The sequence below is a fragment of the Podarcis bocagei genome, assembly GCF_964188305.1.
Source record: "Podarcis bocagei genome assembly, chromosome: 12".
Taxonomy (NCBI): Eukaryota; Metazoa; Chordata; class Lepidosauria; order Squamata; family Lacertidae; genus Podarcis; species Podarcis bocagei.
Window position 1 is genome coordinate 43,789,206 of NC_138137.1, and position 27,778 is coordinate 43,816,983.

Here is a 27,778-nt window from a genome sequence, read left to right on the forward strand (position 1 = left end):
CTTTCCTACTTGCTTATTGGAATTGGAGCCCCCCATTAAATGCCCATTCACTTCCCATATAGAACCCAATCACTCCCACGGCTGTGTAGTTATTGAATATACAAAACATCTAATTGCCATGTGTGGGGCCTACTTGTGGTTGGCCTTCAGCCGTGTGATAATTACATCTCTTCAGCTGTGCATGTTTTTGCCCAGGCAACTATAGAAAGGAGGGACAAAACAATATTTGTGAATAACAGATGCAGCATTTAAACTGAGCTCTCTTACATTAATTTAACTTGTGGGTTTTGTTTAATGAAAGTAATTGCAGTTTTGACGAACAGATTTTTTTTTATATTACACATTGTTATCGCACGACAGGATTAATAAGATTTTGACTTGTTTAAGGGCTTATGTAGTTAGTGGAGATGAGAAACGTGTAGGTAGTATGGTGTGTTTTGCATTATTATTAGAAGATTCAAAATACAACTTTCTTTAAAACAGGAAGCAACAGCTATCATTATACAGAAATAAAATTAACATACTCCTTATTAAATGCAGAGGTGTCTGGGAGAAGAGATGAAATATTAACATCCTATCATAAATGTAATTTTTCAAACCACAGGTCTATTATAGAAATAAGATGGAAATGACCTGTTGCCCCAGGATGTGAACATACTTGTGAAATCACTAAATTTCTGAAAGTCCTTAACTGATAAAAAAAGCAAAGTATTTGTTTTATTCATTAAACCAGAATATCCTCTGCCTAATTAAATAAATTCTCAGTACCTCCACCTAATTTAAGAAATAAGTCAAGCCTCTGCCAAGGAAATACTGCATCCATTAACATAAGAGAAGAGGGTGCAGGGGCCAATTCACAAAAAGAGAAATGTAGTAGGAAGGGGGAACTAGCCATCATCATCTCCCTTACTCTTTCAATAGCAGATGAGTCCCACTGGATCAAAAACCATTGCACTGAATTAATCCACCATGATTAAGAACACTCTTGTCTCTAATATATGCAAGCTTTTGTGTCTTTCCTGATTTAAGCCAGTGGCTTTCAAACTATGACCTGGAAAACCTTGGGGATACTCAATGAGAAGATTAGCCATGGCAGGCAGCTTGCTCATTATAGTACTGGTCTTCCCCTTGCAAAATGCAACTACAGCCACATGTTTTGGAACTTGTGGGACAAATCATGGAGGTTAGGTTGATCTACTACTCAAAACAGATACATGGAACTTCCAGATTCAGAAGGTGAATACTGTTCATTACCACTTAACTGGAGGTTGCAACAAGAGGCAGCAATCACACTCATATCCTGTTTGTAGACATCCCAGAAGCATCTGCTTTGCCACTGTGGAAAACAGGATGCTGGACTAACCTGACTTTTGCTCAGAGCCCAAAAGGGCTGATTCTATTCCTCCGCCACTCCTTCAGACATTTTAGGGGCCTCTACTGATTATAGACCCTTTCATGACTTTTAAGCCTTTTAGCTCTTTGCAACTGATTGGCATGCCATTTAATTTTAACACAGTTATTCTCCCTCCCTACAATGTCATCTTTAACATCCAGGATTAAGTTTCAGATGTCATCTATTACATACTGAGAATCCCAAAGGAAGTCAATAAACTGTATTTCATAAATCCAAACCATATTGTCTGACTCTGGAAATTTCAATAATATTTCCTAAGTTAACACATTCATTTTGTGCTAAATGTAGACGTGGGTGGTCTATTCCTCATAAGAAACTATTTTCAGCAGTTTAATATATTGTTCAAAGTCTGAAACAAATCTGGTTAATTATTTTTACAGAGAACACATGAACATATCTCTCTCTCTCTCCAAAAAATTTCACTTCTAGGTTCACCAAACTAAGGAAGATGCTAAGATCCCTGCTCCCACTCTTCTGTCACGAGTATTTAAAAAATGAATAAAAAGATATCCAGCAGAGGTTATGTCAGCTGCAATTATCATATACAATTATAATACACATCTAAGAACTATTTTTGCATTGGTTGGTTCCTCTATTATTTATAATCCAGAATTACAAATGCTATCTTTCTCCCTTTTAGAACTGTGTTGCATAGCATCTTGAGTTGTGTTTTATTTTCTAATCATTAACTATAATTTCGAAACCCCATGGGGTGAAAGGAGTGAAAACAAAGAGGCTGACACAATCAGTCGGAGTTCTTATTTAGGAGGTTGCTATTTTGAAAGATGCATGGTAGTTAAATGCAGTTATTTAAACTGCAATTATCAAAGAAGATTAAATAAATGAGATGCATCTATTGTATTTTTTTATGTACTCACTTAAAAGATTTTAGAACCACCCTTCATCAATTAGATACTAGGGCACTATACAAGATAAAGCCAAAAATGGTCATATACCCAAATTACAAATCAAAACAACTTTATGGTGTTGTAAATACAATAGGATAGAGTGCACAACTAAAATGTCTCCGCAGAGATAAAAGTTCTCACTTGGAATTGAAAATATAACAAGGTCAGAATACTTCTTGGAGAGGGTGTTGCATAGTTGGGGCTCCAAGATGGAGACAACTCACTCCTTAAAGCTACTTAACCTCACTAGCAGATCTTAAAACATGGGTAGGCTGGTATTGTAAGGGAACTATGCTCTGGTTAGAATGTCAACCTGTGCAGGCATTGCTAAATTCACAACCACATAATCGCCCCAGCTCACTTTTTATATGCTCAGTTCACACCAGCTCTTTCTAAGTAGCCATGCACCTGCGCATATGGTCATGTAGATGAATTCAGCAATCTGAACCTGGCTCAAAGTCCTGCTCACTATAATTCCCAGTGGGTGTAATTTAAATAGATAGGCCTTCTTCTTTTCTTCCAAAGAGAGAACCAGAATTTTTTTAAGTCTCTTTGGCTTTTTGTGCTTAACTGGTTACTAATTTTTATTATTTTAATGTATTGATGCTTCAAACCACCCTGGGATTATAGTTGATCAAGGACAGTTTAGCAATTGAATGGATTAATAATGACAATAATAAGGGACTTTAGGCTGGGGCTATATTTTCAGGAAGCAGTTTTATAATTACCGTATTTTTTGCTCTATAAGACTCACTTTTTCCCTTCTAAAAAGTAAGGGGAAATGTGTGTGCATCTTATGGAGCGAATGCAGGCTGCACAGCTATCCCAGAAGCCAGAACAGCAAGAGGGATCACTGCTTTCGCTGCACAGCGATCCTTCTTGTTGTTCTGGCTTCTGAGATTCAGAATATTTTTTTTTTCTTGTTTTCCTCCTCCAAAAACTAGGTGCGTCTTATGGTCTGGTGCGTCTTATGGAGTGAAAAATACGGCACTTTTAATACATTATATATAATTGTGAGTTGCATTGACCAGGTGGGACAGTGGTGTTTTATATATAAATTCCACATTCATAAAATTAGATTCCTATAGAGGCTTTAGATAAGACCTATGCACTGTGGCCTTTAAACAGATATGGACCTTTAAGCAGAAACGGTCCCTTAAGCGGTCCTGTCTTTTCCCTGAGGAGTTTGCTGCTGTATGAGTTTTACCATTACTAGCCTAGTTCACATGACTGTGGCCAGAGGGGAACTCACAGCTTCTCTGCTCCTCCATGGGTTCCCCCCTCCCAAGTTCTGTTAGGCTAAGACAAGATTTGGCTTAGTATGTCATCCAAATCAATCTCTCCTCATGAACCATGAGGCCAAGGGTGTGAGGCTCACAGGTATTGTGTTGAGGAGGTATTTTTATACATGTTGCTTACATCAAGTCATCAGGAGGGTACAGAGGCGCTAGATTGCCCCCAAGATTGCCCCCCCCCCAGCACACATCACATCACATGCATTGTGCATGTGTGACTGTATGTGCAAACAGAAGAGGACAAGCACTCTGGAGGAGCCAGCCACTGGACCTGCAATAGGCAGGGCCACCTCAAGATTGAGCTGGCCCAGCTCTCTTAAAACAAATATTAAGGGGGTTGATGTGCCTTCAGCCCCCTAGAGTTGGCATGCCTAGGAGGGTATATTGTGTTACATGCCGATTGGTTACAAAGTGTTAACATATATGTTGCCATAGAATCAAGGTACACTAATCAGCTTTTCTACTTGTTCTTTATCTTCACTATTGTTACAGGGGGGTGTTCTCCTTGCTGTTCCTCAACAGTACATTCCAAAGGGGGGGGGAGGTAGGGATTACAAAAAGTGAGCAAGCAATAGGTGATTCTCCAACCCTTTGTCATGGCCTGTAGTGGCTGCTGGCCTAAAATGGTACTTGTCTGGTTCTGATCCTCTTCAATACCATGAGGCCGTTGTCAAAGGCTTACTAAATCAAGATAAACTACTTCCAAAGCATTACCCTGATCCACCAAGCATGTAACTGTATCAAAAAAAAGAAATGAGATTTGACTTGCTTTTGAGTATCCCATGCTGGGTCTTAGTAATCACAGCATCCTTTTCTAAGTAATTGCAGACCAACTGTTTAATTAGCTATTCCAGTGCTTTTCCTGGTCAAGCTGACCAGTCAGTAGTTACCTGGCTCTTCCTTCCTCCCCCCAAACCTTTTTGAAGATGGGGACAACATTTGCAAGAGATGGCTTTCAACTGCTAATCAGATATATACTGCTTTCAACAGTGGAGGGTAGAACATAACCACCTGGGTTGGTAGACAATGAATCCTCACTTTTAAGCTATTGTAAAATGGGTATCTGAAATGGTTTTCGACTGTACTGTATTTGGACTTGGATTGAATACTAAATAATCCAAACAGATGCTTCAAAATCCATGTTCAGCTAAGAATACAAGATAAAAAATTAACACAATCAACAAATATATTACAAGAAGTATGGTAATATAAGAAATAAAAAACTGCAAAAACAAAGGGGGCGACGACCCGGAACCAATAAATTAACTAAAATGTCGGGAAGCCCTAAATGGCTCAAGTTGCATTAAGAGCTGAACACCTCTAAGCCATTTACAGTTATGAGGCTGTTACTCCTCACTGTGCTTTCATAGCTGATGCAGCATAAATAAAAGAAAAACAAGCAGCCTTGCAAAGCAAGAGGTGGCAAAGCCACACTGAGATAAAAATGAAAGAGCAATTTCTAAAAGATTTATGAGCTTTAGATTTTGAAAGTTGCTCTCATGCACACACTGGATATAAAAATAAAACCACATGACAGAAATAGAACCAATATGGAAGACTAAAATCCGTAACAATGTATTTTATGTAGGGATGGGTTAGCCTACCTGTACCCCTTCTCAACCAACTGGATAAAATTATTTGCAGAGTGAGATCTGTTGAAGGGCTGCAACTGAATTTCAAGCCTTGCAACTTCACTGTTAGAGAGGTTGCCTGATTATGCTCCTCAGATCTATTTGAACGAGTGAAGATACCCAGCCCCCACTAGTCTCAATTTATGATTTTCCGAGTTACTCCACAATTAGATGTCTTCTGTGTGCCATTCCAGAATCTTAAAGAGCCACTTGATTATCCTCCAACCAAAATCCCCTAACAAGCCATCCATAAGCCTATGGTATGTCAATCTGTCAAAATGCAATTCCTAACATGTCAGGATAATTAATGATCCATGACAACTTTCCTAAGAATACAGAGCTTCTCCGATTTCTTTCCCCCACTCCTAGTTTATGATAATCTCCTCTGCCATAAAATAGGCTCTACTCTCCATTCAGATCTAACACTTTTTAAAGCATCTCAGCAATATAATAAAAGGCTCAGCCAAGCAGCTGATTGCACTAGTCACGTATGTGGGGAAGCTACAAAATCGTCATCCCCTGTCTACACATCATTTCCATATTCAACATGCTTAGTCAATATGGTACCCTCGAGATGTCCCATCATCCCTGACAATCAGCTATGCAGTCTAACAACGTCTGGAGGCCACCACATTGGCTACTTCTGTTCTATGTTACCATCCCAGGATCTTGGGATGAAAAACGTGAGTCATCCAAAAAACCCTGCTCTTCCAACCTTTCATGGTTTGGAATCCAACATTTTTCTGCTCTCTCACTTTTGCTTGGCAGCACAGCCAGATTATTACAACATGCTGTTGTGTTGCTATTTAAGTTTTATTTAGATGAATTTCATCCTTTGAGAAATTATCTCAGCCTTCTGGTGGCTAGTAAGAGAAGCATGCCATTAGCAAGCAAGCAGATGAAATTATCGTTATTATTTCTTTATACACTACCTTTCCCTGATGGGACTCAAGGTGACTTGCATATACAAATGAGAACTGCTAAAAACGTAGGAAAAAACTATCATTAAAAAAAACAATTAAACACTGATGAATGTAAAACTGCATGCATATATAAAAACTATTAAAACTATACAGTCTGTTCCCAGAAGCCTGTTGGAACAAATGGCTTCACCTACTGGTGGAAGGGCAAGGAGGTGAGTTTGCCTTCCTTTACTTCCATGCCTTTGGCTAATTAAACAAACTATTGCTTTAAAACGGTGTGTGTAATTGTTTTGTTTGTTACTGTTATGTACTTTTGTGTTTTTTGTATTGTAAACTGCCCGGTGATCCTAGAAATTTAATTTAATCATCACCATCATCAACAACTAACTAATATTGGCTCTGCAGAGTGATTTCAGATTGGGGTTTCTCCAAGCCCTATCCTGTATTGTCCAGATCAGTTTCCAATTTATGTTCCAAATTAAATTTAACTTTTCTAACTCTTGAAGGTTCTGATACCACTTGCTCAGCATATCCTTTGTTTGGGTCTTGAAATATTTCATACTAGTAAAAATAGCTCTTGGTCCTTTCACTTTATCAATTTATAATTTCCAAGGGGTGGGGGGAGAGAGAGAATGTTATTACATCATAGATTTAAGACTGAACTAATCCAAGTAGTACCATAAAGAAAGATTTTTCAAATGATGCATCAAGGAAAACTGCTCACTATATAAAAAAAAACCAACAGTACGTATGGTGATAATCCAGGGCTACGTTGAACCTTTAATTTGCACCATGTATTTAGTATAGTCTTATCTATCTCTCCAATGATAAGATCCAATTTTGGAAACCAAAGTTAATTAACTAAGGGGCATTTTTAATTCATCTTTTGCTGGCCTTGTGACTATATACAATAAAACCCAGTAGACTCTCATTGTCAATTTAGATGCATAATAATATAAATTAATTTTTGATAATGTTATACCCCCAAGTAATTCAGATTCAAATAATGTCTTTCCAGCATCTATTGGAGGTTTACCATTCTACACAGATGTTAAGAGTAACTTTCTGCCATAATTGCAAAATAGCTAAATTGTGCCTCACTGGTAGATTCTGAAAGGGGGAAGAATATTTTAGGTAATAGATTCATTTTTATCAAAGCTATTTTACCTGACTAAGATAAAAGGATACCTTTATCTTGTCTAGTGACCTAAATCTTTCATTGTTTCTTTTAATAATTTCTGATCAATGTCCTGAGTTCCCAGATTAAATTTTCTTTGAAGTGAAATTCCTGGATATTTAATTGGTTTATTTATAACAAGGAGAGAATATTTTGTAACAATGCTATGCACAGCTGGTTTTCTATAGATTAATACCAAACCACTCAAATTAGGTTACGGTTGCTATTATAGTACAAAATTATACTGTAATTATTATATGATATAATATTTGAAGGAAATGGGAAATGATTCTTCTGGATTTGTTCTTGTATATCATTTGCACAGAGAACCTGTTCACGCATCTCACTAACTATAGCTTAGTATAAACTCATGAGCATGAAGGTTCCAAGAGAGACAATTTGCTCCTCCCTGGTCTTTCTCCTGCTGAGACAGAGATATGTGGCTTGTAACTATGCTGTTTACTGGGTGCTCTGAGCAAATCCAGAGGCAAAGTAAGCCTCTGCCCCACACCTCTAGATCCAAGCTGCAGGGAGCAGCAGAAGCTTGTTTCTGCATTGCACAGAATCATCCACCACTTCCCCAGATACAATCTTGGACCTGGAGAGAAGGATACAGGATTGTTTGTGACCTCCCCCTGCATTTTAGAGGTGCAGCCTGAGCTGCCTGAGACAGGACCCTGCTCCTTGTGGAAAGAGAAAGATCCTGGCAGACACCCATTTGTGGTTGGTCACAAAGGCCAGTCAGAATTTGAAGACCCTTGAAAAGGATGTCTGGACAAAGATCCCAAGGCAGAAGCCAGGCATTCTATATGACAATGACTTTTGACATGGACATACTAAACATAGAGGACACAGGAACCAGTGGCGTAGCGTGGGTTCTCAGCACCCGGGGCAAGGCAAGTAATTTGCGCCCCCTAACCTGTGGATTTGCACCCCCTAACCCATGGATTTGCGCCCCCTAACCCTAACCCCCAGATGTTGCGCCTGGTGCGGCCGGGCCCCCCCTGCACCCCCCACGCTACGCCACTGACAGGAACCACTAAACCTGTATTTCAGAACTGGATTACTTTTATTTTCCACACAATAAAAGTGACCATTGAGTATAGCAGGCTATATAAAGTCTTTATATACCCTTTGGACCCCTGACCATTAGGTCCAGTCATGGCCGACTCTGGGGTTGTGGAGCTCATCTCACTTTATTGGCCAAGGGAGCCAGCATACAGCTTCCGGGTCATGTGGCCAGCATGACTAAGCCGCTTCTGGCGAACCAGAGCAGCGCATGGAAACGCCGTTTACCCTTCCACCAGAGTGGTACCTATTTATCTACTTGCACTTTGACATGCTTTCGAATTGCTAGGTTGGCAGGAGCAGGGACCAAGCAACGGGAGCTCACCCTGTCACGGGGATTCGAACCGCCGACCTTCTGATCGGCAAGTCCTAGGCTCTGTGGTTTAACCCACAACGCCACCCGCGTCCCTAGCAGGCTATATATCTTGTTGTTATTATTACAACAATATTTATTATGACAGCATTATTATTATAACAGCAGCAGCTGCCCATTCAGTGACCCTGAAACACAGTTAAAAAAACTGATGTCAGAACTGCACTTCCAAGGACTTGTGGAATTTCCCCAATAGCACTGTAATGTTCAAATTGACCCTGCTCAAGCTGAAGGTCCTGAATACCACCAGCAGCCATTCACTTAGTATCCTGTTTTGTTTCTAAATACCTGACACGGAGATGTGGATGATAGATGAACTGCAATGCCCTTCACTCTGAATACCTTGATCTTTACAGTGACAAATGCCACGTTTAGCAGCTTGAGGATGACATCGGCAATTGGTTTTACTGAGCACAGGAAGAAGAATATACAAAAAATAAAAGCTCTCCGGTTTTTATGAAAAACTAATGGGTTGCCTGTTCCTGCCCTCCCACCCTATATGCAGCCCTATTCATCTTTGCCTAAAACCTGAAAACATAACACTTCCCCCAATGGCAGTACCAGTAATGTTGCCACTGAGAAGTGTTTCTTGGCTGACCTGAGAGTCTGCTCTGAGATTAGAATGTCCATTCAGACTGAAATATATTATTTTTCCTCACCACAATGTCTTGACCTGATTTATGCAGCCTTTATAGCGCCATTATGTGCAAAACATAAGCTCCATTGACAGCAAAAACATTGCAAAGATGGCAGAGATAGCAGCTGCAATTCACCACAGGAGTCAAGGCCAAGCCGTCGAAAAAGGCTTGAACTTGTGTTCCACCACAATGTAATACATTTTCTATCCATGACTAAAATGAAGATAGCATACCTATGCTCCTATGCACTGGAATCTCATGTCTTTTGTCTTTTTTTCTGATCCTCTCTCAACCCCCTCCTTCTTGGGCTTTGGAGTTTGTTTCCCCCGATTCCTCCAAACAAGGAGGGATGATCTAGTTAGCACAGCCCTTCCTTACGAGCTTTGCTTCTTTTGTTTAAAGAAAGGTGCAAGGTTTTTCCCGTTAACATCATGATTTTAATTTAATTTGGTTCTTAACAGAAGTTGGCTTGAAACATCACTTGTTACTTAGCTACTTCCAAAATCAGAGTCACGTGAGGAAACGGAGGGAGTTTGCTATTGCCCCTGTGTGCCTAGCCCAATTCCCTTGCCCTCAATGATCCTTTCTGCAGTGAAGGGAGCTGTACCTTTGCTATAGAGGTGTAACTTTGCTCCTCTGCAAATTCTCACAGATTCCCAACTAGGGCTTGTGAAGATTCCTTTGCCCTATTTTTAATGCCCCCACAGCCTCTTTCCGTGGCAGCCAAGCACAACACAGCACTCACTATCTGAAAGGTCCCCCTTACCCTCTGGAGAGACTTTGTGGCAGGCACAGGGACTACAGAGGGACAAAGGGGAAGAGAAAATTCTGTAAGTTGCCTTCTCTGGATACAACTCAATGAATTCACACTTTCATCAGTTTTGCTTTTGCTTTTTAATTTGGGAGGTGGCAGACTATTGATGAGGAAATGCAACACTTTAGCTAAGCTTTACTTTTTTCTTTACAGCCAAGCAACATTAAAGCATAACACATCATGGTTTATTATCTTTGGGAGCAGGGGCTGTCATTCAGCAGCATCAGCAGCAACTACCACTTGTACCTGGAATACATAGCTAAATGAATACCAGATCATTCACAAGAGGGACAGTCTTATAGCAGCATTTAGTCTTACCTCCCAAGTCCCCAGGGAAGGCTGCTGTAAGAAAATTATTACTTTGTCACAGCACCACATGCCATTGTACCTAGTCAGCCATTAACTAAAAAAAATAAAAATACTCAGGAATGAATGATTTCTATACCACATTCATCATTCTTGGGGGCAGGGAGAGAGAGAACACCCCTATTTATCAAGTATGAAAAGCAGTTGATAAGATATATTTGATATACAGTGACATTTGCTTTTAATCAATTTAAAGTGAAATTGCTGATGGATAGGTGGACTTGTCAAAACATAATACCCCATCAATATATAATCCAAGATTACATTTATAAAATGCATGTTTGGTCCTTTCTCACCAAAGAGAGCAGAAAATGTGAATGCAATTACTCTCCCAAGATAAAGGTAATCTCTTTCTCTTCCCCACCCCACCTCCTGAAGTCCTACTTACATCTTCGAGGAATTGCCAGGATTTTCTTTTACACCACAAAGCTTTAAATCCTGGCACAGAATCATAATTGCTTTATAGGTCATTTAATTTTCCAAGTACATTCAATCAAAGACCCTAAATACTAAAACTCTGCCTCAGTAAAGTGAGCATTATGATTCTGAGTGTTCTCTTTACAGATGAAGATCGGAAAATGGCCATATCATCTGCATGGCACTCATTTTATCTCCATCGCTCGGAACTCATAGTTATCTTTTTTCCCACTCCCCCCTTTCCTTTTTCTTTTTGCATGCAATGCAATACAAGACACACTTGTGTTCAGCAGCAGATCAAAAACCATGCTATACTTCATGCCACTGGCTTTATTTAACACCACCGTCACTATAAATTTTACTCCTTTCAAGTCTGAGTGGGGGGGAAATGTACGCACAGAAGTGTGTCTTTGTGGTTTTGGATGCTGCCAGTGTGGTAAATGATGGTCTAAGCAGCCAGGGATAAATGCTGCATGAAGTACATTTCTAATATTAAACCAAGGTAAAAGGCAAGAAGAAACTTTTATGACACCCTGATGGAAATAATTCACATCCTTGCAATTCAGCTCCACATTAGGACAGAAAATAATTTATGTTATAAATTAGGAAGCAGGTTCTGTCATCCTCACCTTGGCCAGTGCAGTTAAACTTACAGGCAGGTTTTCTTATGGCTTAGAGTCAGCAAGATTTTCTTCTGAAAAGATCGTGCTTTATTTCAAACAGACACCCTCGCCCCTCCATAGGTGGCTACACATAAGATAAAAGTGGAAGCGAAAATATAGGAGGCTATGATTCAATTAAAAACCTACACAATACATTACCTTCCGCCTCGGGCACTGAAAGGTACTACATGGATCCCCAAAGGGCCGCCGTCATTGGAGACTTCAACGAGCTTTACCATATCACTGTGAGACAATGATGAATGAGGGAACATGAACATGTACCGTAAATGAACAAAAAAAAAAGACCACACACACATAAACACAAACACAAACAAACACACACACACAGAGATATTTGAGAATTGGTAGTGATGATAGAAGCACTGAATGTTACATACCTCAGTATTAATCTGATGGCATGAAAGGAGATCAATCATCAAAAATAATTCAGTTAATAAATCAAATGAAATGTGAACTAATGTTTTGGGTAAGCTTAATCCATTATATGAATTGTATTATGTTCAACAATGACAGGTGGGGGTTCAGATTGGCTTTTGCATGGATTGAGAGCGAAGCCATTGCACTGTATGAAAACAGACAGTTCAAATGCAATTCCCCCTCCACATAAAAATACAATCTATTATTTCTAATAAGTGTATTGTATGAAAGCAAATAGTTAAAAAGCAATTCCCCCTCCCCATAAAATACAATCTATTTTTTTAATAGTTTGAAAATGCCACATGCATGAATATATTTTTAAATATATATATTCCAAAACCGGCTAAGTGGTCAGGTGGATATATTCAATGGCACTGATATTCCATTTTGGATAAGCACTAACAATGACAGTAAAAGCATTCAGATAGAGTGAAAAACATGGTTTATGCTACCCATAGTTAAAAACTCACGACATGGTTTAAACTTCTACACACAGAACACACAAACCATAGTTTAAAGTGGCTTTCATTTCCTGTCTGCTCAGCACTCAACTTCCTGAGCTCACTCCTCTCCCCATGGTACAGCCAGCCCCTTGAGGTAGAACAATGGCTCTAGCTATGGTTTGTCAATTCTCAGTGAATTTAGAAGTTACAGCAAACTGGAATCAGCATAAATTGTAGCTTGCAGATTCAACTGTAAACTTCAGTTTCTGTTTTGATGGTCTCAAACCAATTATTATTTATGGACATATTTTGTTTTGTGAGACACACCATCTAGTATCTTTGTAATTCACATATGACTTTCATCAAATATGCCCTTTGGAACTACCTGCCAGTAGAGATCCAGCATGCGTCATTCCTACCTTCATTTAGATGTTCCCCCAAACCCTATGTTATTTAGACTGGCCTTTGCAATGATAAATTATTTTTTACTAACAAGTATTCATTTATGTTTTTACTAATGTTTTTTACTGACATTCTTAGTATCCTTAATGTAAATTTTGTAGGCTATACACAACATTCATGTATTTTTTTAGAGTGAAGTCTACAAATATTTCCATAATCAAAATATAACATAGGGATGCGTGGTGGTGGTGTTTTTAAAATGCTTTCACTTTCCTTCCCAATTTTTCAGATTAATTTCAATATTTCCTTTTGAAACATTCATTTTCAATATATGCTTGTATGCCTCATTTGTCCTACATGTGCAATTGTGAAATGTCATTTTAAGTTGTGGAACTCCCCACAGAGGTGTCTGGTACCTTCATTAAACAACTTTTGGCAAATGCTGAAGATACAGCTCTTTACCCTGGCTTTTGACACTTGAGATGTATATCTTTAGGATCCACCTTGTTTCTGTAATTTTGTTATTTAAAGCTCTTTTCAATATTGTGTTTTGATTTTTGTAACCCACCCTTGGGCTCTGGAGTGAAGGGTGGGTAATAAATTGTAATAGCAGCAACAGCAGCAGCAGCTGTGGCTATATAGAATCTTTTTGGCTACACTAGTTTTCTGAAATATGGTGAAATCCTGATGTCATGTTTCAACAACTCATTGATTATATGCTATCATATTAGTCATTTAGACCCATGAGACCTGAGTTTCAAAAGCTATTGTCAGCCATGAAGGCAGCTTATTCAGAAAGGGGTGTCAAATTAGCAAAGGATTCCCCACCCAACAAAACAGGGTCTACTGACTAAATGAGAACAGCTCTCTGGTTATACCGTTCATGTAGGAATTGTATTTAAACCGGATACTGGGGGAAAGGCAAACATGTTAATTACTTTGATTTTCTATGAAATTGTCTTTATAATTCATATTTTATTTGTAACAGAGTTGTTCTAAGAGAGTAGCAATACTATATTCCATTAAATAGAACAATTAACAAATGTAAAAAAAAAATCTATACCCAATATCACATTCTGGATGATCTAAGAGTCCAAGAGTATTTATGCATGTTTCACTTGAATAACAGCCCCATCACTTCCAAAGCAGCTTATGAGATGTCAGAGTAAGAGGAAATTTAGGGGGTGAGGGTCAGCTGTTCTAAAGACACACATTTTACTGGGATAAGACAGGAAGCTGCCTTATGCAGAGTCCACCATGGATCCATCAATACAGTCTACAGGAACTGATAGAAGCTCTACACGGTTTCAGACAGGAGTCTTTCCCACCCTGAACTAGGGAATGAACATGGGAGTTTTCTGCATTTTATAGTGCAACTTCATGAGTACCTGGCAATTTAAGTGGAAGCAACACAGCAGGGAAAAATTCAAGAGAACAGCCAAATTGATTTTTCATTACTTGTTGAGTGATTGCTCTCTCTCTCTCTCTCTTTTTCTGCGTAGCTTGAATAAGCCAATATTCTCTTGCCATGGTAAAAATGGGCACATCCAAAGATAATGATGTATACCTTTTAACAGATTCTTCCCACATAAAAATTGGTTATCTGAATAAAGACTCGAGATCTACCTTACACATAACTCTTAGTGAAGGCAACAATAAAACTTTTTTCACAAAATGGCTTTTCTTTTTGGCCAATGCTCCCTGATTAAAAAAAAAATTCAATGTGCTTAGTGATGCTCTAAATCTACCCGGGGCTTTTATGCTTAGAGGTCTTGTGCTAATTAATTAATTAATTAATTAATTAATTAATTAATGCAACTCCCCGTTTCTGCCCTCTCCCAGGTAAAAAACAACTTGCACGTTGGCAGTCACATAACAATTGAATGGATGCAAAATGGCCGCCACCTGTACTGGGATCTTATAAATTCAGGCCTTTATTAAATGTTGTGAAAGTCTTTATTAAATGTTGTTACTCTCCCCCAGCCCCAAAGATCCTGGGAACTGTAATTTGTTAAGGGTTCTAAGGAGACTCCCTATTCCTCTCCCAGAACTACAATCCCCAGAGTGGTTTAAAAACCAATCCATTTTCCCAGAGAACTCTGGGAATTGCAGCTCTTTGAGGAGAATGGGGGGGGGGGTCTCCTAACAACCCTCACTACCCTTAACAAATTACAGTTCCCAGAATTCTTTTGGGGAACCTATGACTGTTAAAAAGTGGTATGATACTGTTTAAAATGTATAGAGTGGATTTGAACAACAATATAATTTAAGTGTAGCAGCTTAAGTGTTGCTACTGTATGTATATCTTTGGTGTTATAATTAAACATGCAATTCTATTAATAAACTTACTCTAAAGAATAGTTGCCAGCATTCTCCAGGCCAGCATCTGCATGCCCGACTGGTTCAACTCTGCTATTTTCCTCTTCTGTTCCATCTTCATCCTGGTCAGAACAAAAGTGACAGTACCACATAAGCATTTGAATTACCTTTGGATATCAAAATTTATTCCAGAATTGCTTCCTCACCCCATCCCACAAGAAATATCAAAATTAATTTGATATAACTATTTGTATTCAGCAGTAATGAAGAAAGGTTTATAGTCAAGTATGCAATATTTGAAATTGCTCCACAAAGTGCTATTCTTAATATAAAGGAAAGTTTATTTAAAAAGTCAAATGAATAAATTTGATAAATGAAGCTACACAGTGAGCTTTAATCTTAATTTACAATAAGTGACAATTATCATTTCATTATTAATTATATTTATTAGATGCTCTTTCCATAAGAATAATTCAGTGACATACAATTTTTTTAAAGAGTATAAAAACAAGAACAACCTAAAATAACACACACACAAACACACACACATTGCATGTTCTGCACATAGTGAAGAAAGCACACAACTCTGAGATTTCCCCCCATGCCCCATTCAGGTGTAGACCCGTCACACTGATAAATTACAGAAAGATCACAAACAAAGGAGATGGTTTTAAATGCTCATGATTGTGCTAGGCAAATAGGGCATTTCTGGATAATGGCCAGAATTTTTGTAGATTACTTCAGCAGTCATTTGTAATAAACAGTTTTGAGGACTGATATGTTCAAGGTGTTAAAACATATAGCAAGGGAGTATGGGACAGCTTATACAGTCAGTGACCATTTCGTGTAGCAGTTCCATTCCTGGCCACGTTGGCAGAGCATGTATACGTGTGCCCTGCACCTTTCTGTTCTGCCCCCATTCCACCCTTTGTGTGACATGTTTAGTGCATTAATCAGTTGTTGCCTATATACTGATTGTAAACATTCTGGTTTTCCTATGGTGGGGTGATGAAAGTGTGGCCCTTTCAGATGTTGCTGGACCACAACTCCCATCATCCCTGAGCATTGTTCATATTGCCTGGGGCTGGTGGAAGTCCAACAACATCTGAAGGTTCAAAGGTTCCCCACACAGGCCTAGACTCTCGTTCCCTTGCTCATAAACATGGAAGGAAACACTGAAACTATCACAAACAGGAGACTCATCGAAGACCTATATTTGCGGCCTGTATTTTTAAGTCCCTCACCATGCCCCCAATACAAATGCCCATGCTTCAGGCTCCTTGAAGAAATCCTACAGAATTTGCTGCTTGCTGAATAACTACTCTGCAGAACACAATGCAATAGAAGTCCAACTCTCTTGATGAAGTTTGTTTAAGTGGTTTGGAAACTACCAATTTAACAGTTACCACAAAGGCACATCTTCCATAGCCAACACACTGTGGCTGTTGTGCCCCAACATAAATACCAATTTATGTTGGGGCACAACATTAAACTCTGGAGCCACAGGAAGATGGAGGAAGAGCAATTAAGCAATTTCCAGAACTGTTTTTGGATTCTAAAACAACTTTAAAGGGTATTAAGTTGGTTTACCTAAATGGAAATTTAAACTGTTGCTACATATACATACTCCATTTTAATCCTAAAACCATGCATGCAGTAGCTACTAGTTCATCCATTTATGGGACTTTTCATAAGAAGAGGAGGAGCCACAGCATTGTTATCTCTGCAACTTTCACAGACATTTGTGTTTATTTCATTCCTCCCATGTACACACAGACACAAAAAACTATTGTAATGTAGCCAGCAGATTTCAGAGCGCAGATTTTAGATTCTACACACTGAGGCATCAATCAGCAAAATAATAAGTGGTGGGTGAAGGGTTATGAGTTCAGCGCAGAGAGAGTCAGACAATATATTAAATTATTGAAGAGATATTAAAGCAAGGCAGAGGCAGCTGGTAATGTCCAATTGACATTTCCTCTGAGAGTCTGCAAAAATAAGGAGCTGGATGCACCAAGCTTTCTCTCTGAGTTGTAGATGCTTTGTGCACACGCTGGATGGAAGCTCGCTGCGTGAGACGAAGCTCCTTGAAGATTGATGATCCTGTGTTTTGAGAGGCTCTAATATGCACTTCTTAGTCATCTATCTCTCTTAAGCACCAGGCAAGTAATACATTTCAAAGGTTAACCAGCATCTTGAACTTGCTTAAGACTGCATTAGGAACATAAACACAAACTCCAAATAAGATGTGGGTGTTATTTATTTATTTTAAAAGGTGTTCAAATATATAAAGAGTTGAATCTTCCAGCAACATGTTAGCAATCATAAGTGATTTCAGATGTATTGATTTTAGCGTGTGTGAGTTAAAATTTGCTCCACGGAGCATAACTGAAAACATAAATATTTAAGGATACTAGACAAAACCTCACCAGTGCAGGCTATATACTCTCTTCCCTATGAATACAAAGGAGATGGCTGTGATCCAAAGATACCTGCTTATCTATGGGAAAGCAGAGTTTTCCCTTCAAACAGCACGTCCCTCACATCTCATGGAAAACTACTCTGGAGTGGCTTCTCACCTTCAGTGGCAGATATTTAAGGGTGCTGCTAGAATGACTTGAGACACTAAAATGTGTATTTATTTATTACATCTATACTCCACCTTTCTTCCAAAGAGCTTCAAGCAACAGACATGGTTCTCCCCCTCCCAAATTTATAATCACAAGAACCCTGTGATGTAGGGTCAGGCTAACTGACAGAGAATGGCCCATGGTCATGAAGTGAGCTTCACGGCTGGGTGGGGATATAAACCCTACTTTAGCACTGCAACCACTGCACAACCACTGGTTATCCTGTGGAGAGATGATATTAAAATCATGGGATTAGAGAAGTCATGTGCAGTGCTCACGGGAGCAAAAAAGTCGGGCAGCAGTATTCCACACTAGTTGCAGTTTCATGAGGATACGCCCATGCAGAGTCCACTGCAATAGTTCAACAAGATGTTACGAAGGCTTCCCCCACTGTGGCCAAGCTATCATTGTCCAGGAACAGACATAACTGAAACTTTAAGAAAAGCACTGAAGGCCACTAAGGACACCTTTGCCTCCAGTGATAGTGATGGATCTAGGAGTAACCCCAGGCTATAGACTTGTTCCTTCAGGGAGAGTACAAACCCATCAAGAACAGGCAAGATTCCAATTTCCTGAACCTGAGAACCACCCACCCATGAGGCTTCTGTTTTACCAGGATTGAGCTGGAGATTGCATGGAATTCCAAAATGAGAGTAAGATAGAGAGAGAGAACATTTGACAGAGGTCCATTTTTCTCACGGCATCTAGATCTAGACTAGCAGATCTATGAACAATTGATGAAGAGTCCAGGAAACCTGGCCCCTGCTTCTGCACTTTCTCAATCCTGCAAATATTCACAAGGAAGATTTGTAAAGGGCCCTCCATTTTAACAGGTCTTCTGGGAAGTGCCTTGATTTTAATGTTGTAGCTATGCACAGCACATTATGTTGTTCCCTACTGCAGTTAATGTAGTTTGTTTTTAAATTAATTAACAGGGTTTTATTTTTATCTACATTGATTTTCTTTCCCTCTGCTGTTTCAGCACCATTCTAACCTATATTAATAAAGCTGGATAATTTTTTTTTTTAAAAAAAAAAAATAACGCACACTTATTTAAGAGGATGTACAAAATATATTTGGACATTTGAAAAATGTCCTGTCTTCCAGGAAGCCATAAGTTGGAGCTGGTGATGGTGGTGTTTGGAGACCTGTTTTCCCTGGTTTTAAAACTCTAAGGAAACAGGATAGTGTTTGGAAGTTGAGTCTGGTAATCCTGTGAGGCTTAAAATTTGTCTCTCAATTATGATCCTTAAGAGTAAAAGAAGCTTGTAAACTTCACTAGAGCATTGGTATCATGATGCTATAATCAACAGATGTGTCTTTTTTAAAAAATCACAAAAAACTTTAATATTGCCGTAATCAGCTACTCTTTTATTTCCCATGTAACATAGACTTTCTTTTACATAGAACCAAACTTTTACATAGTAGAGTAATTTGGACACCTGCATAGGGAAGTAACTTAGAATTCTCATTTGCTAAAAAAAGCATCTAGCTTCGAAAGTATCTGCAATTATTGCCATGAGTTTCTTCTTAAATTAAAAACCCCACCTGTTACTGAGGTAAAATTAGAAAATGCTATACTTTATTTAGGGGTTTGAGAAAGTTCCAGAATCAATGATACAGCAATTTTAAGCAACACATTTGGTACAATTATAGTTTTCATTAAAGTATGTACAAATCTACATTTTCATAGGCGCATGTACTGAATTACATATTATTAGGAACTACTGTACCAACTTTTTTGCAAGGATGCAGAATTTTCAATATAATTTCAGAGTCATATGTTAACAGCATAGTAGGCTAAAAAAAAACACATGGTTGTTGTATGTCACCTCTCTTCCCCATTGGCTAAGCAATGATTGATTCTATTAAATATCCATGAACAGTCCAACACTGAGATTTACTTGATTCAATTCATATCATACCTTCCCAAAGGCAAATTATAATCTTGAGCCCTAGACATTTTGCTGCCTAAAATGAATGATAACTCCACATACAGAAGTCAGACAGATAAGCCACTGGATCCCTCTGCCATTTGGATCACAACTTCCACAACTTCAGAGAGCAGCTGACTAGTTTAGGGAATGCAGAGCAGCTTGCACGGCTCACGCAACAATCCCTTTTCCCCAACAGCTTGCTGCCATTGACTGTGCTCACTTTGCTCACTGCCCATCCAATCAAATGCTGCAATGCAGCAGTCGTCGTGCCAGTGTGTGTCATGTAAGCAGAGCAACTCATGCAATGTGCATGATGCCTGCTGTAGTGCATGGCCTATGCTGGCTTTGTTGTCCCTCTGCCTGCTCACTCAGTCACGGGCTTCTGCTGTAGTGCTGTCTCTGGCATACTGACAGAATGTGAGCAAGACAGAAAGGCCAGCGACAACCAAGCATCTCCGCTATCTCGTTCTACCTAATGCTAGGGTCAGTCCAGGGAATAACCTGAAAGAGGGCATGGTTGGCTGGCTAGCTCCATTAAGAGAAAGACTCTACACAGCAATGTTTTGTTGGAGGTCTCATTCCCATTTATTATATATGAATACATGCTTCCTAGGGACAGTCGCTTGGTGGGAAAGTGAATTACAACTGTGAAGTTGTCGATTTTGATTGGTATTGTGTCCCTTATGTTACTAATCAATTTTATGTTGCTAATTAATTTCATGAAACAATGCATTCAGGGAAAATAGGATATTTTTTTCCAAAGGAAAATGTACCAGCAGAAAATGTTCCAAGCAGGGACCACAAGTAAGTTTGCTGTCCACAATTTGTTTATTTTGTGCAGGGGTTTCACTGTCTATAACTACCTCACCCAGTCCTACCTCACACTCATGCCCTTTTCCTAGCATTTTACCTGGAAAGGCACTGTTCTCTCCAACACCACAAATAAAAGTGTGAAATGAGACGCTGAGTGAAATAACAAAGACAAGAATACTCAGAGCCCAGAGAATTATATCAGGATCATTCATTCAGGTGAGGGGGGGTGTCTTGCTGTTTAGATATGCAACACCACACAGTGGAAGAGGTCTCAAGTGAAACAAGCTCTTACATGTAGTTCAAACTTAGCAGAGGGAAGGTGAGCCTGAGTGAGTTACATGATGGCTAAGGTTGCATTCCTCATTGAAATTCTGCCAAACAGCAGATACCACTGTACAATTCCACAGTATGAAAGACGGGGCTGCTGCCTTTCAGCCCAAGAGGCAGCTACTGCGTTAATCTTAGCAGGGAGAAAAGCTAACAGAGGCAAGGAATAGCTTTCTCTGATAATAACCTGTATAAACATTGAGGCCTTTAATCTTAGAGTGCTGTTTGCATATTGAGGTCCCCAAGCCACCCCAATAAAACACAATTGACACAGAATTTTCGTTTAAGGTTTTTGGCATAATTTTGGCCACAACTTTATTAAAATACAAAAAATGTGAGTGGTTGCTTAGGCATTGGTTGTCACTATCTGTCCCTGCCTGGGGACAGACTGACATTCGCACGCCTGCGAAAGTCAGAAAGGGAAAACATTTTGGGGAGAAAGATGGAGCTGGGTACTATGCCCTCACCTCTCCCCAAATGCTCCCAGGGGCGCCTGCATGGCCCTAGCCCCTTGACAGGGGTGCGGACAAAAGGATGACAAGACCCTGGATTCCTTTAACGGAATTCCCTTGCAGCAGCAGCACTGGAGGGGCAGGCACAGCCAATCCATGCCCTCCACCAACCAATTCATAAACCGATGCCTAACCGCAACCTTACGAGTTGTGACAATTTGCTATGCAGCCAATCAGCCAAATGGACAAAATGCCTTCCAGGCCCCTGCCCCAAAAGCAGATGACCCCATGACAGGCATAGCAAGGTCAACAAGAACAACCCTAAATATAGGGAGGGTGGGCGGGTGATCCGATGCACGCAGCGAAAAGAGGAAGCTCAACGCTGCGCACAGGGAATATAAAACTTCTTGGCTATCAATCATAAAATGGCAACATTAAATTCTCCCCAACGACGAAGAGGAGCCCAATCGCAATGGTGGCCAACTACAGTTACCTGCCCAGCAACAGTGGGATGTCTTGTTAGACCCCACCGCAACATGTGCTCTCCATGAAGGAGAACACGCTTTGCCTTGGAAGACAATACTTTATGCTTTTTTAAAAAAAAATCAATAATGTTTGCAATAATAATAAAAGTGTGCCACCATTATCAGAGACATGAGAGATGATACAACTGCCCTTAATGGTGTGTGTGTGTGGGTAGCTATGTATATCTCCTCATTCCCACTGTGGTCAGGAAACCCCACTGTTCAACCCATAATGCTAGAGACTGAAGTGGTACTTAGACAAAAGGAAGTTGGGTGAGAAAATGGCCCAGGAGTTTGGGAAACTAAGAGACAGCAGACAAGGACTAAAGAGTAGGCAATCGAGAGAAGGATCTGAGGAGCTAAAAGAACCTTAAACAAAACCAGAAAAGAAACAGATAGCTGAGAAAAGGAGACAATGAGAGCTCACATGTTGGGGCTGGGAGCCCCACCCAGCAGGGTCTAGTGACTCTTTGGGAAAAGATTCACAATTGTCGCACTTTTTATGTCAGTTTTCATACTTTCTTATAAAAATGGCAAAATTACTTAAGGCCATGCTAATAAACAAGTCACTGGAAGGGAAGAATTCAAAGTTCTTTCAGCAAAGGTATGCTCCCCAACCCATAATAAAATTCATTCACAGGGGAATGCTTAACATTTCCCACATTAATTTATTCTCCTCTGCAAATGCCCTTCCAGGTTAACTTACTTCAGTTCCTTGACACTGCCTGGTTAAAAAAAGGAGGGTGAAGACAGCCTAGGTATGAAAGGTGTTTCCAGAGGAGAAGCAGTGAGCAATGGTAGGGTTAAACACAATCCCACCTTTGACTTCTGATTGTCCTTCCATGCAAATGCCTTCCTCTCTCCACAAAAGTGTCATGGTGCAAGAGGGGATGGATAGTGTTCAGAAGTCTGTTTGACAAATCGCTACAAAGTCATACATTATATTATACATTATAAATTATACATTAGATTATTGCAGATGCAATAATACAACAAAGAATATCTTATTCCACATAGTTATGTGTATCTTAATAATTATTTACTCTTGGTAACTTCATACACAAAATGTTAGAATCAAAAACGTAGGAAATATTTCTTTTTTAATACAATCTGGCTTGGTAGATCTCCATACATAAGACACCTGCTTTCTGCCTTAACTGGCAAACACACTCGCTTAACTGGCTTTCATGTTGCCTTCACTTTGTCATTAAATGCACATATCTCCTGAGAGAAGCCATTTTTAAACATACAGAGGGAACCAGTAGCACAGCTAACTGGCATCCCTTTTCCCAATACAGCATTACACAAACTATCCCTTGTGGCTAGGCTCATATTGCTATACCCGTCTTGAAATACTTTACACACTTGCTACTCTTCAGAGCTGGTAAAGAGTTGGTTCATGTGTAATAGGCCAGGAACCATGATGTTTGTTCGGATGTACAACCCTACCTTCATAAATGCTACCCTTAGCCTATTGCATTTCTTATGAGAAGCCACAGAACTGAAAATATGGCCAAGCTATCTGTAATAGCTTATGCACTCCAGTGTAGTGGTTAGATTGCTGAACTGTAACCTGGGAAGACCAAGGGTCAAATCTTCACTCTGCCACCAAGCTCACTGGGTGACCTTAATTAAGCAAATCACTGCCTCTCAGCCTAACCTACCCCACAGAGATGTTGTGATAATAAAATGGGAGGGAGAGACCTATGTACGCCATCTTATGCTCCTTGGAGGAAAAGTGAGGTATAAAATTTGTAGTAATAGTAATAAGTAGTAAACAACAATAATTGTTCTACTGATGAGATGGTTTCCCATTGTATTAGCAATCCATCCAATAGTGAATAGGCACCAACTCCTAAGATGAACCTCTACACATATATTCACAGAGAACCTCATGCAAAGCTATAATCACAAAGCTTATGCAAGATGGAATGGAAATAGGATACTGTTCCACACTTCTTATGAACAAAGCAAACAAGAAAAATACATGTTTTTAATCAGAGCAGAGCAGAGCTTGATTTAAGAAAAAGAAAACAAAAGGCGGGGAAGCACTTTCCTTTCAACATACAGGAGAAAGCCCCACAAATACAAGATCTGGAATACATATGTGAAGGCTTGGGTGTATTCCAAATAACAAGAGACAGTTGGCTTATTGGCTTGGCATTAGACCTTGCAGAAGGAACACACCGAACGTGAATTATCTACAATATTTTTACCAAGTGCTATTGTGTAGTGAAACTCACATAATGAGCTCCACGGGACTGCTCTTCAGATCTTGCAATATAAAGCTAACTTCAAGCCAGCCACAGTCAGCGACTCTCAAGGCTCTGTATATAAAACAAGTTCTGCATCAGGAAATACAAATCTTGTGCTCAAAAATAATTAGGTACAGCAGGGTCATTCAGAGAGGGAAATGCAGGGAAGAGAGGACTGGGAAGCAAACAGGGAGGCATGTTAACCACAAGTCAGGGTGCCTTGGAGGGCAAAGAAATGCCACTTTTTTCCAAGGGGGGGGGTGGAAACGCTCACACACCATGTGCATCAGCTCCATGTTGCTTTTCTATCATCTATATTTCATACTGGTTCTACTCAGTGCTTGATTATTTTTGGCAGGGATTTAAAGAGAGAACCTTCTGCATGCAAAACAGATGATCTGTCACTGAGCTGCAGTCCAGCACTGAGGAATTCAACAGTGCTTCCTAACTACCGTATTTTTCGCTCTATAGGATACACCCGACTATAGGACGCACCTTGTTTTAGAGGGGGAGAACAAGAAAAAAAATATCTCCCCCTCTCTGCTCAGCACCCCTTCAGCGAAGCGTCAGGAGAAACGGAGCCCCTTCTATTTCTCCTCCCGCTCGGCTGAAGGGGCGCTGCTCAACTCTCCCTCTCTGCTGAAGCCAGGAGAGTCTTGCTCTCCCGGCTTCAGCAAAAGGAACCCGAAGCCTCCAGAGCACAGCGGGACCTCCCACTGTGTTCTGGAGGCTTCAGGCGACTATCCCTGAAGCCTTCAGAGTGCAGCGCGAGTTCCTGCTCCGCTCCGGAGGCTTCGGGTTCCTTTTGCTGAAGCTGGGAGAGCAAGACTCTCCAGGCTTCAGCAAAAGCAACGCGAAGCCTCCGGAACGTGGAGGGGGCACTCCCTCTGCACTTCGGAGGCCTCGCGTTGCTATCGCTGAAGCCAAGGAGCCTGCATTCGCTCCATAGGACGGACACACACATTCCCCCTTAATTTTTGGAGGGGAAAAAGTGCGTCCTATAGAGCAAAAAATACAGTACCTTCAGTTCCATAGTGAGCTCCACCCTACCAGTTTAAAAAAACTGAAGACCTTGAAGATGTTCTACAGCTGTAATGTTCTCTGCAGTCTAAACCCAGACTATTTCCTGCTGCTTCTTTAAAAGAATTGGGATGTATATACCAAGTATTCAGTTTAAAAATACTTTTTTTTCAAATTCAGTGTGCTTAAGGGATGATTTATCCTAAAAAATATATTCCTAAAATAAACACCATCTTCCTTCTTCCAGGCACCTGATAGAACTCATGGTTTGCAGAAAATATTGATCAATTTGTAGATTACACACTGCTTGTTATTCTTTTGAGACAAAACTAAGGGAGGGGGGAGTAATCATCATTACAGCTCACTTACAGATGAATCCACAGCTGTAAAACAATCATTTAAAAGTGTGTGTTTACATGCCTTATCAACAAAATAGATTTCACAGTCCCAAAAGTGACACCTACTGGTAAGGGGAGAAAGGAAAGTCATATGAAAAGCAATTGATGAGGATTGCTTTGATGTACTAATTAATGCAAGCACTGTAGCATTTTCAATACCATTAACTACATACAAAATGCTTTCTAAGAATATGATCAATTCAGAAATTATAGAAGATACCATTTTATTATTTCATGCACATATTTTATGCCGGTGCAGCACAGTATAAATAACTAATTTTATTTATAAATATATATTTAAAGAAATATTATATTTACATAATTTCCTAAACAGAAACTGCAAGGCTGGTTTTGTTGGAATTGTGTTTAATTTTCTTTTAAGCTTTGAGGGGTTTTTATTTTGTCTTGTTGTATTTTGTTATATTGATTTGTTGATTTTAAATTGTACTTCTGTGTTGGTATAGATACTATTTACCCACACTTTTGTGCAACATTCTGGAATCTTTTGATGCAAAGAATTTAATTTAAACCAAAAATAAAATTGAATAAATAAATAAATAAAATAAGTAGCTTGCCTCTCTAGATTTTTTCTTTTGAGTACAAACATTGTGCATGTTAAACTGGAATATGCAAAGCAAACACACTTCAAAGCACATCTCTCTCTCTCTCTCTCTCTCTCACACACACACACACACACACACACACACACTCACTCACACACAAACACACACACACACACACACACACACACACACTCTGCCTAAAAAGAGAATGAAACCTTCCAGCAGTGGCCTCAGGTCACTTTGTCCTGAAATAACAGTTTATATAGCACATTCCTGGTGTACACATTTGTATACCAACATCTGGAAATTATTAAAAATAATGCGTGCAAAATAATTGTTGGAGGCTCAATAAATTAAGTTTTGCTATTACCATGGGACAAATGGTTAAATATATATGGGGGCAGTATCTAGTTACACTGCAGTTTATCATTCATTTACGCCCCATGTATGTAGCTAAAGTACTAAATTCTCCTGAGATGTTATATTTTCCAAGTTTCCTCCTCAGCAGTGACAGAGGAAAAAGGAGTCAAAATGGCTTTTTGCTCTGCTTCTTCGAACAGTTTAGATCTCAAGCCCATACTCTCCACCACTGAAACTAGGCCTGAGCTTTGGTTAGCTTCTGGCTCTAAATATATATATATATTGAATGATAAAAAACAACAACATAAGAGTCTCCTTACCAGTTGAACTACCATTCTACTTTAGCACTACTCCACATCTGAAAATAATAATAATTTTGAAAATAATAATCTACAAAAGAGGTCCTGACTCTCTGCTATGTTCATACTATATACAATGCAGCACTTGGGACTGTATAAAATTTACAGCCCATTTCGCATCATGGAAGCCACTGCAGAACAATTTCCCCACAGCAGAGTCACAACACCCCATCCTAAAGCCCTCATTGAGCCTCCTGAAAACCGGGCAATACTGCCATAAGAAGAGGGAAGGTAAATACAGTGGTACCTCGGGTTAAGAACTTAATTCGTTCTGGAGATCTGTTCTTAACCTGAAACTGTTCTTAACCTGAGGTACCACTTTAGCTAATAGAGCCTCCCGCTGCCGCCGCGCCTCCACCACATGATTTCTGATCTCATCCTGAAGCAAAGTTCTTAACCCGAGGTACTATTTCTGGGTTACTGGAGTCTGTAACCTGAAGCGCCTGTAACCCAAGGTACCACTGTAGTGCGATTTCTACAACTTGCAAGTAATGTGTGAACAGGCTCTTTGGAGGGTCCTATCCATCTGTTTCTTGCTTGTTTAAGCAGGTACTGCTATTCCAAGATTAGAAGACAGTACCATGTCAATGGGACACAAGTGGTGCTGTGGGTTAAACCACAGAGCCTAGGACTTGCCAATCAGAAGGTCGGCGGTTTGAATCCCCGCGACTGGGTGAGCTCCCATTGCTCGGTCCCTGCTCCTGCCAACCTAGCAGTTCGAAAGCACGTCAAAGTGCAAGTAGATAAATAGATACTGCTCCAGAGGGACGGTAAACGGCGTTTCCGTGCGCTGCTCTGGTTCGCCAGAAGCGGCTTAGTCATGCTGGCCACATGACCCGGAAGCTGTCTGAG

General features: G+C 39.8%; 1 protein-coding gene across 3 annotated transcripts in view; it reads right to left on the reverse strand.

Moving 5' to 3' along the window:
- Positions 1 to 27,778, reverse strand: part of PARD3 (par-3 family cell polarity regulator) — a 549,815-nt gene that overhangs the window by 246,553 nt on the left and 275,484 nt on the right. For all 3 annotated transcript variants that reach the window (XM_081163479.1, XM_081163478.1, XM_081163477.1), the window contains exons 6-7: positions 15,319 to 15,410; positions 11,846 to 11,929 (exon numbers count right to left, since the gene is read on the reverse strand). In XM_081163479.1, the coding sequence (XP_081019605.1) occupies positions 11,846 to 11,929; positions 15,319 to 15,410 (176 nt within the window). The remainder of the gene's footprint in view (positions 1 to 11,845; positions 11,930 to 15,318; positions 15,411 to 27,778) is intronic.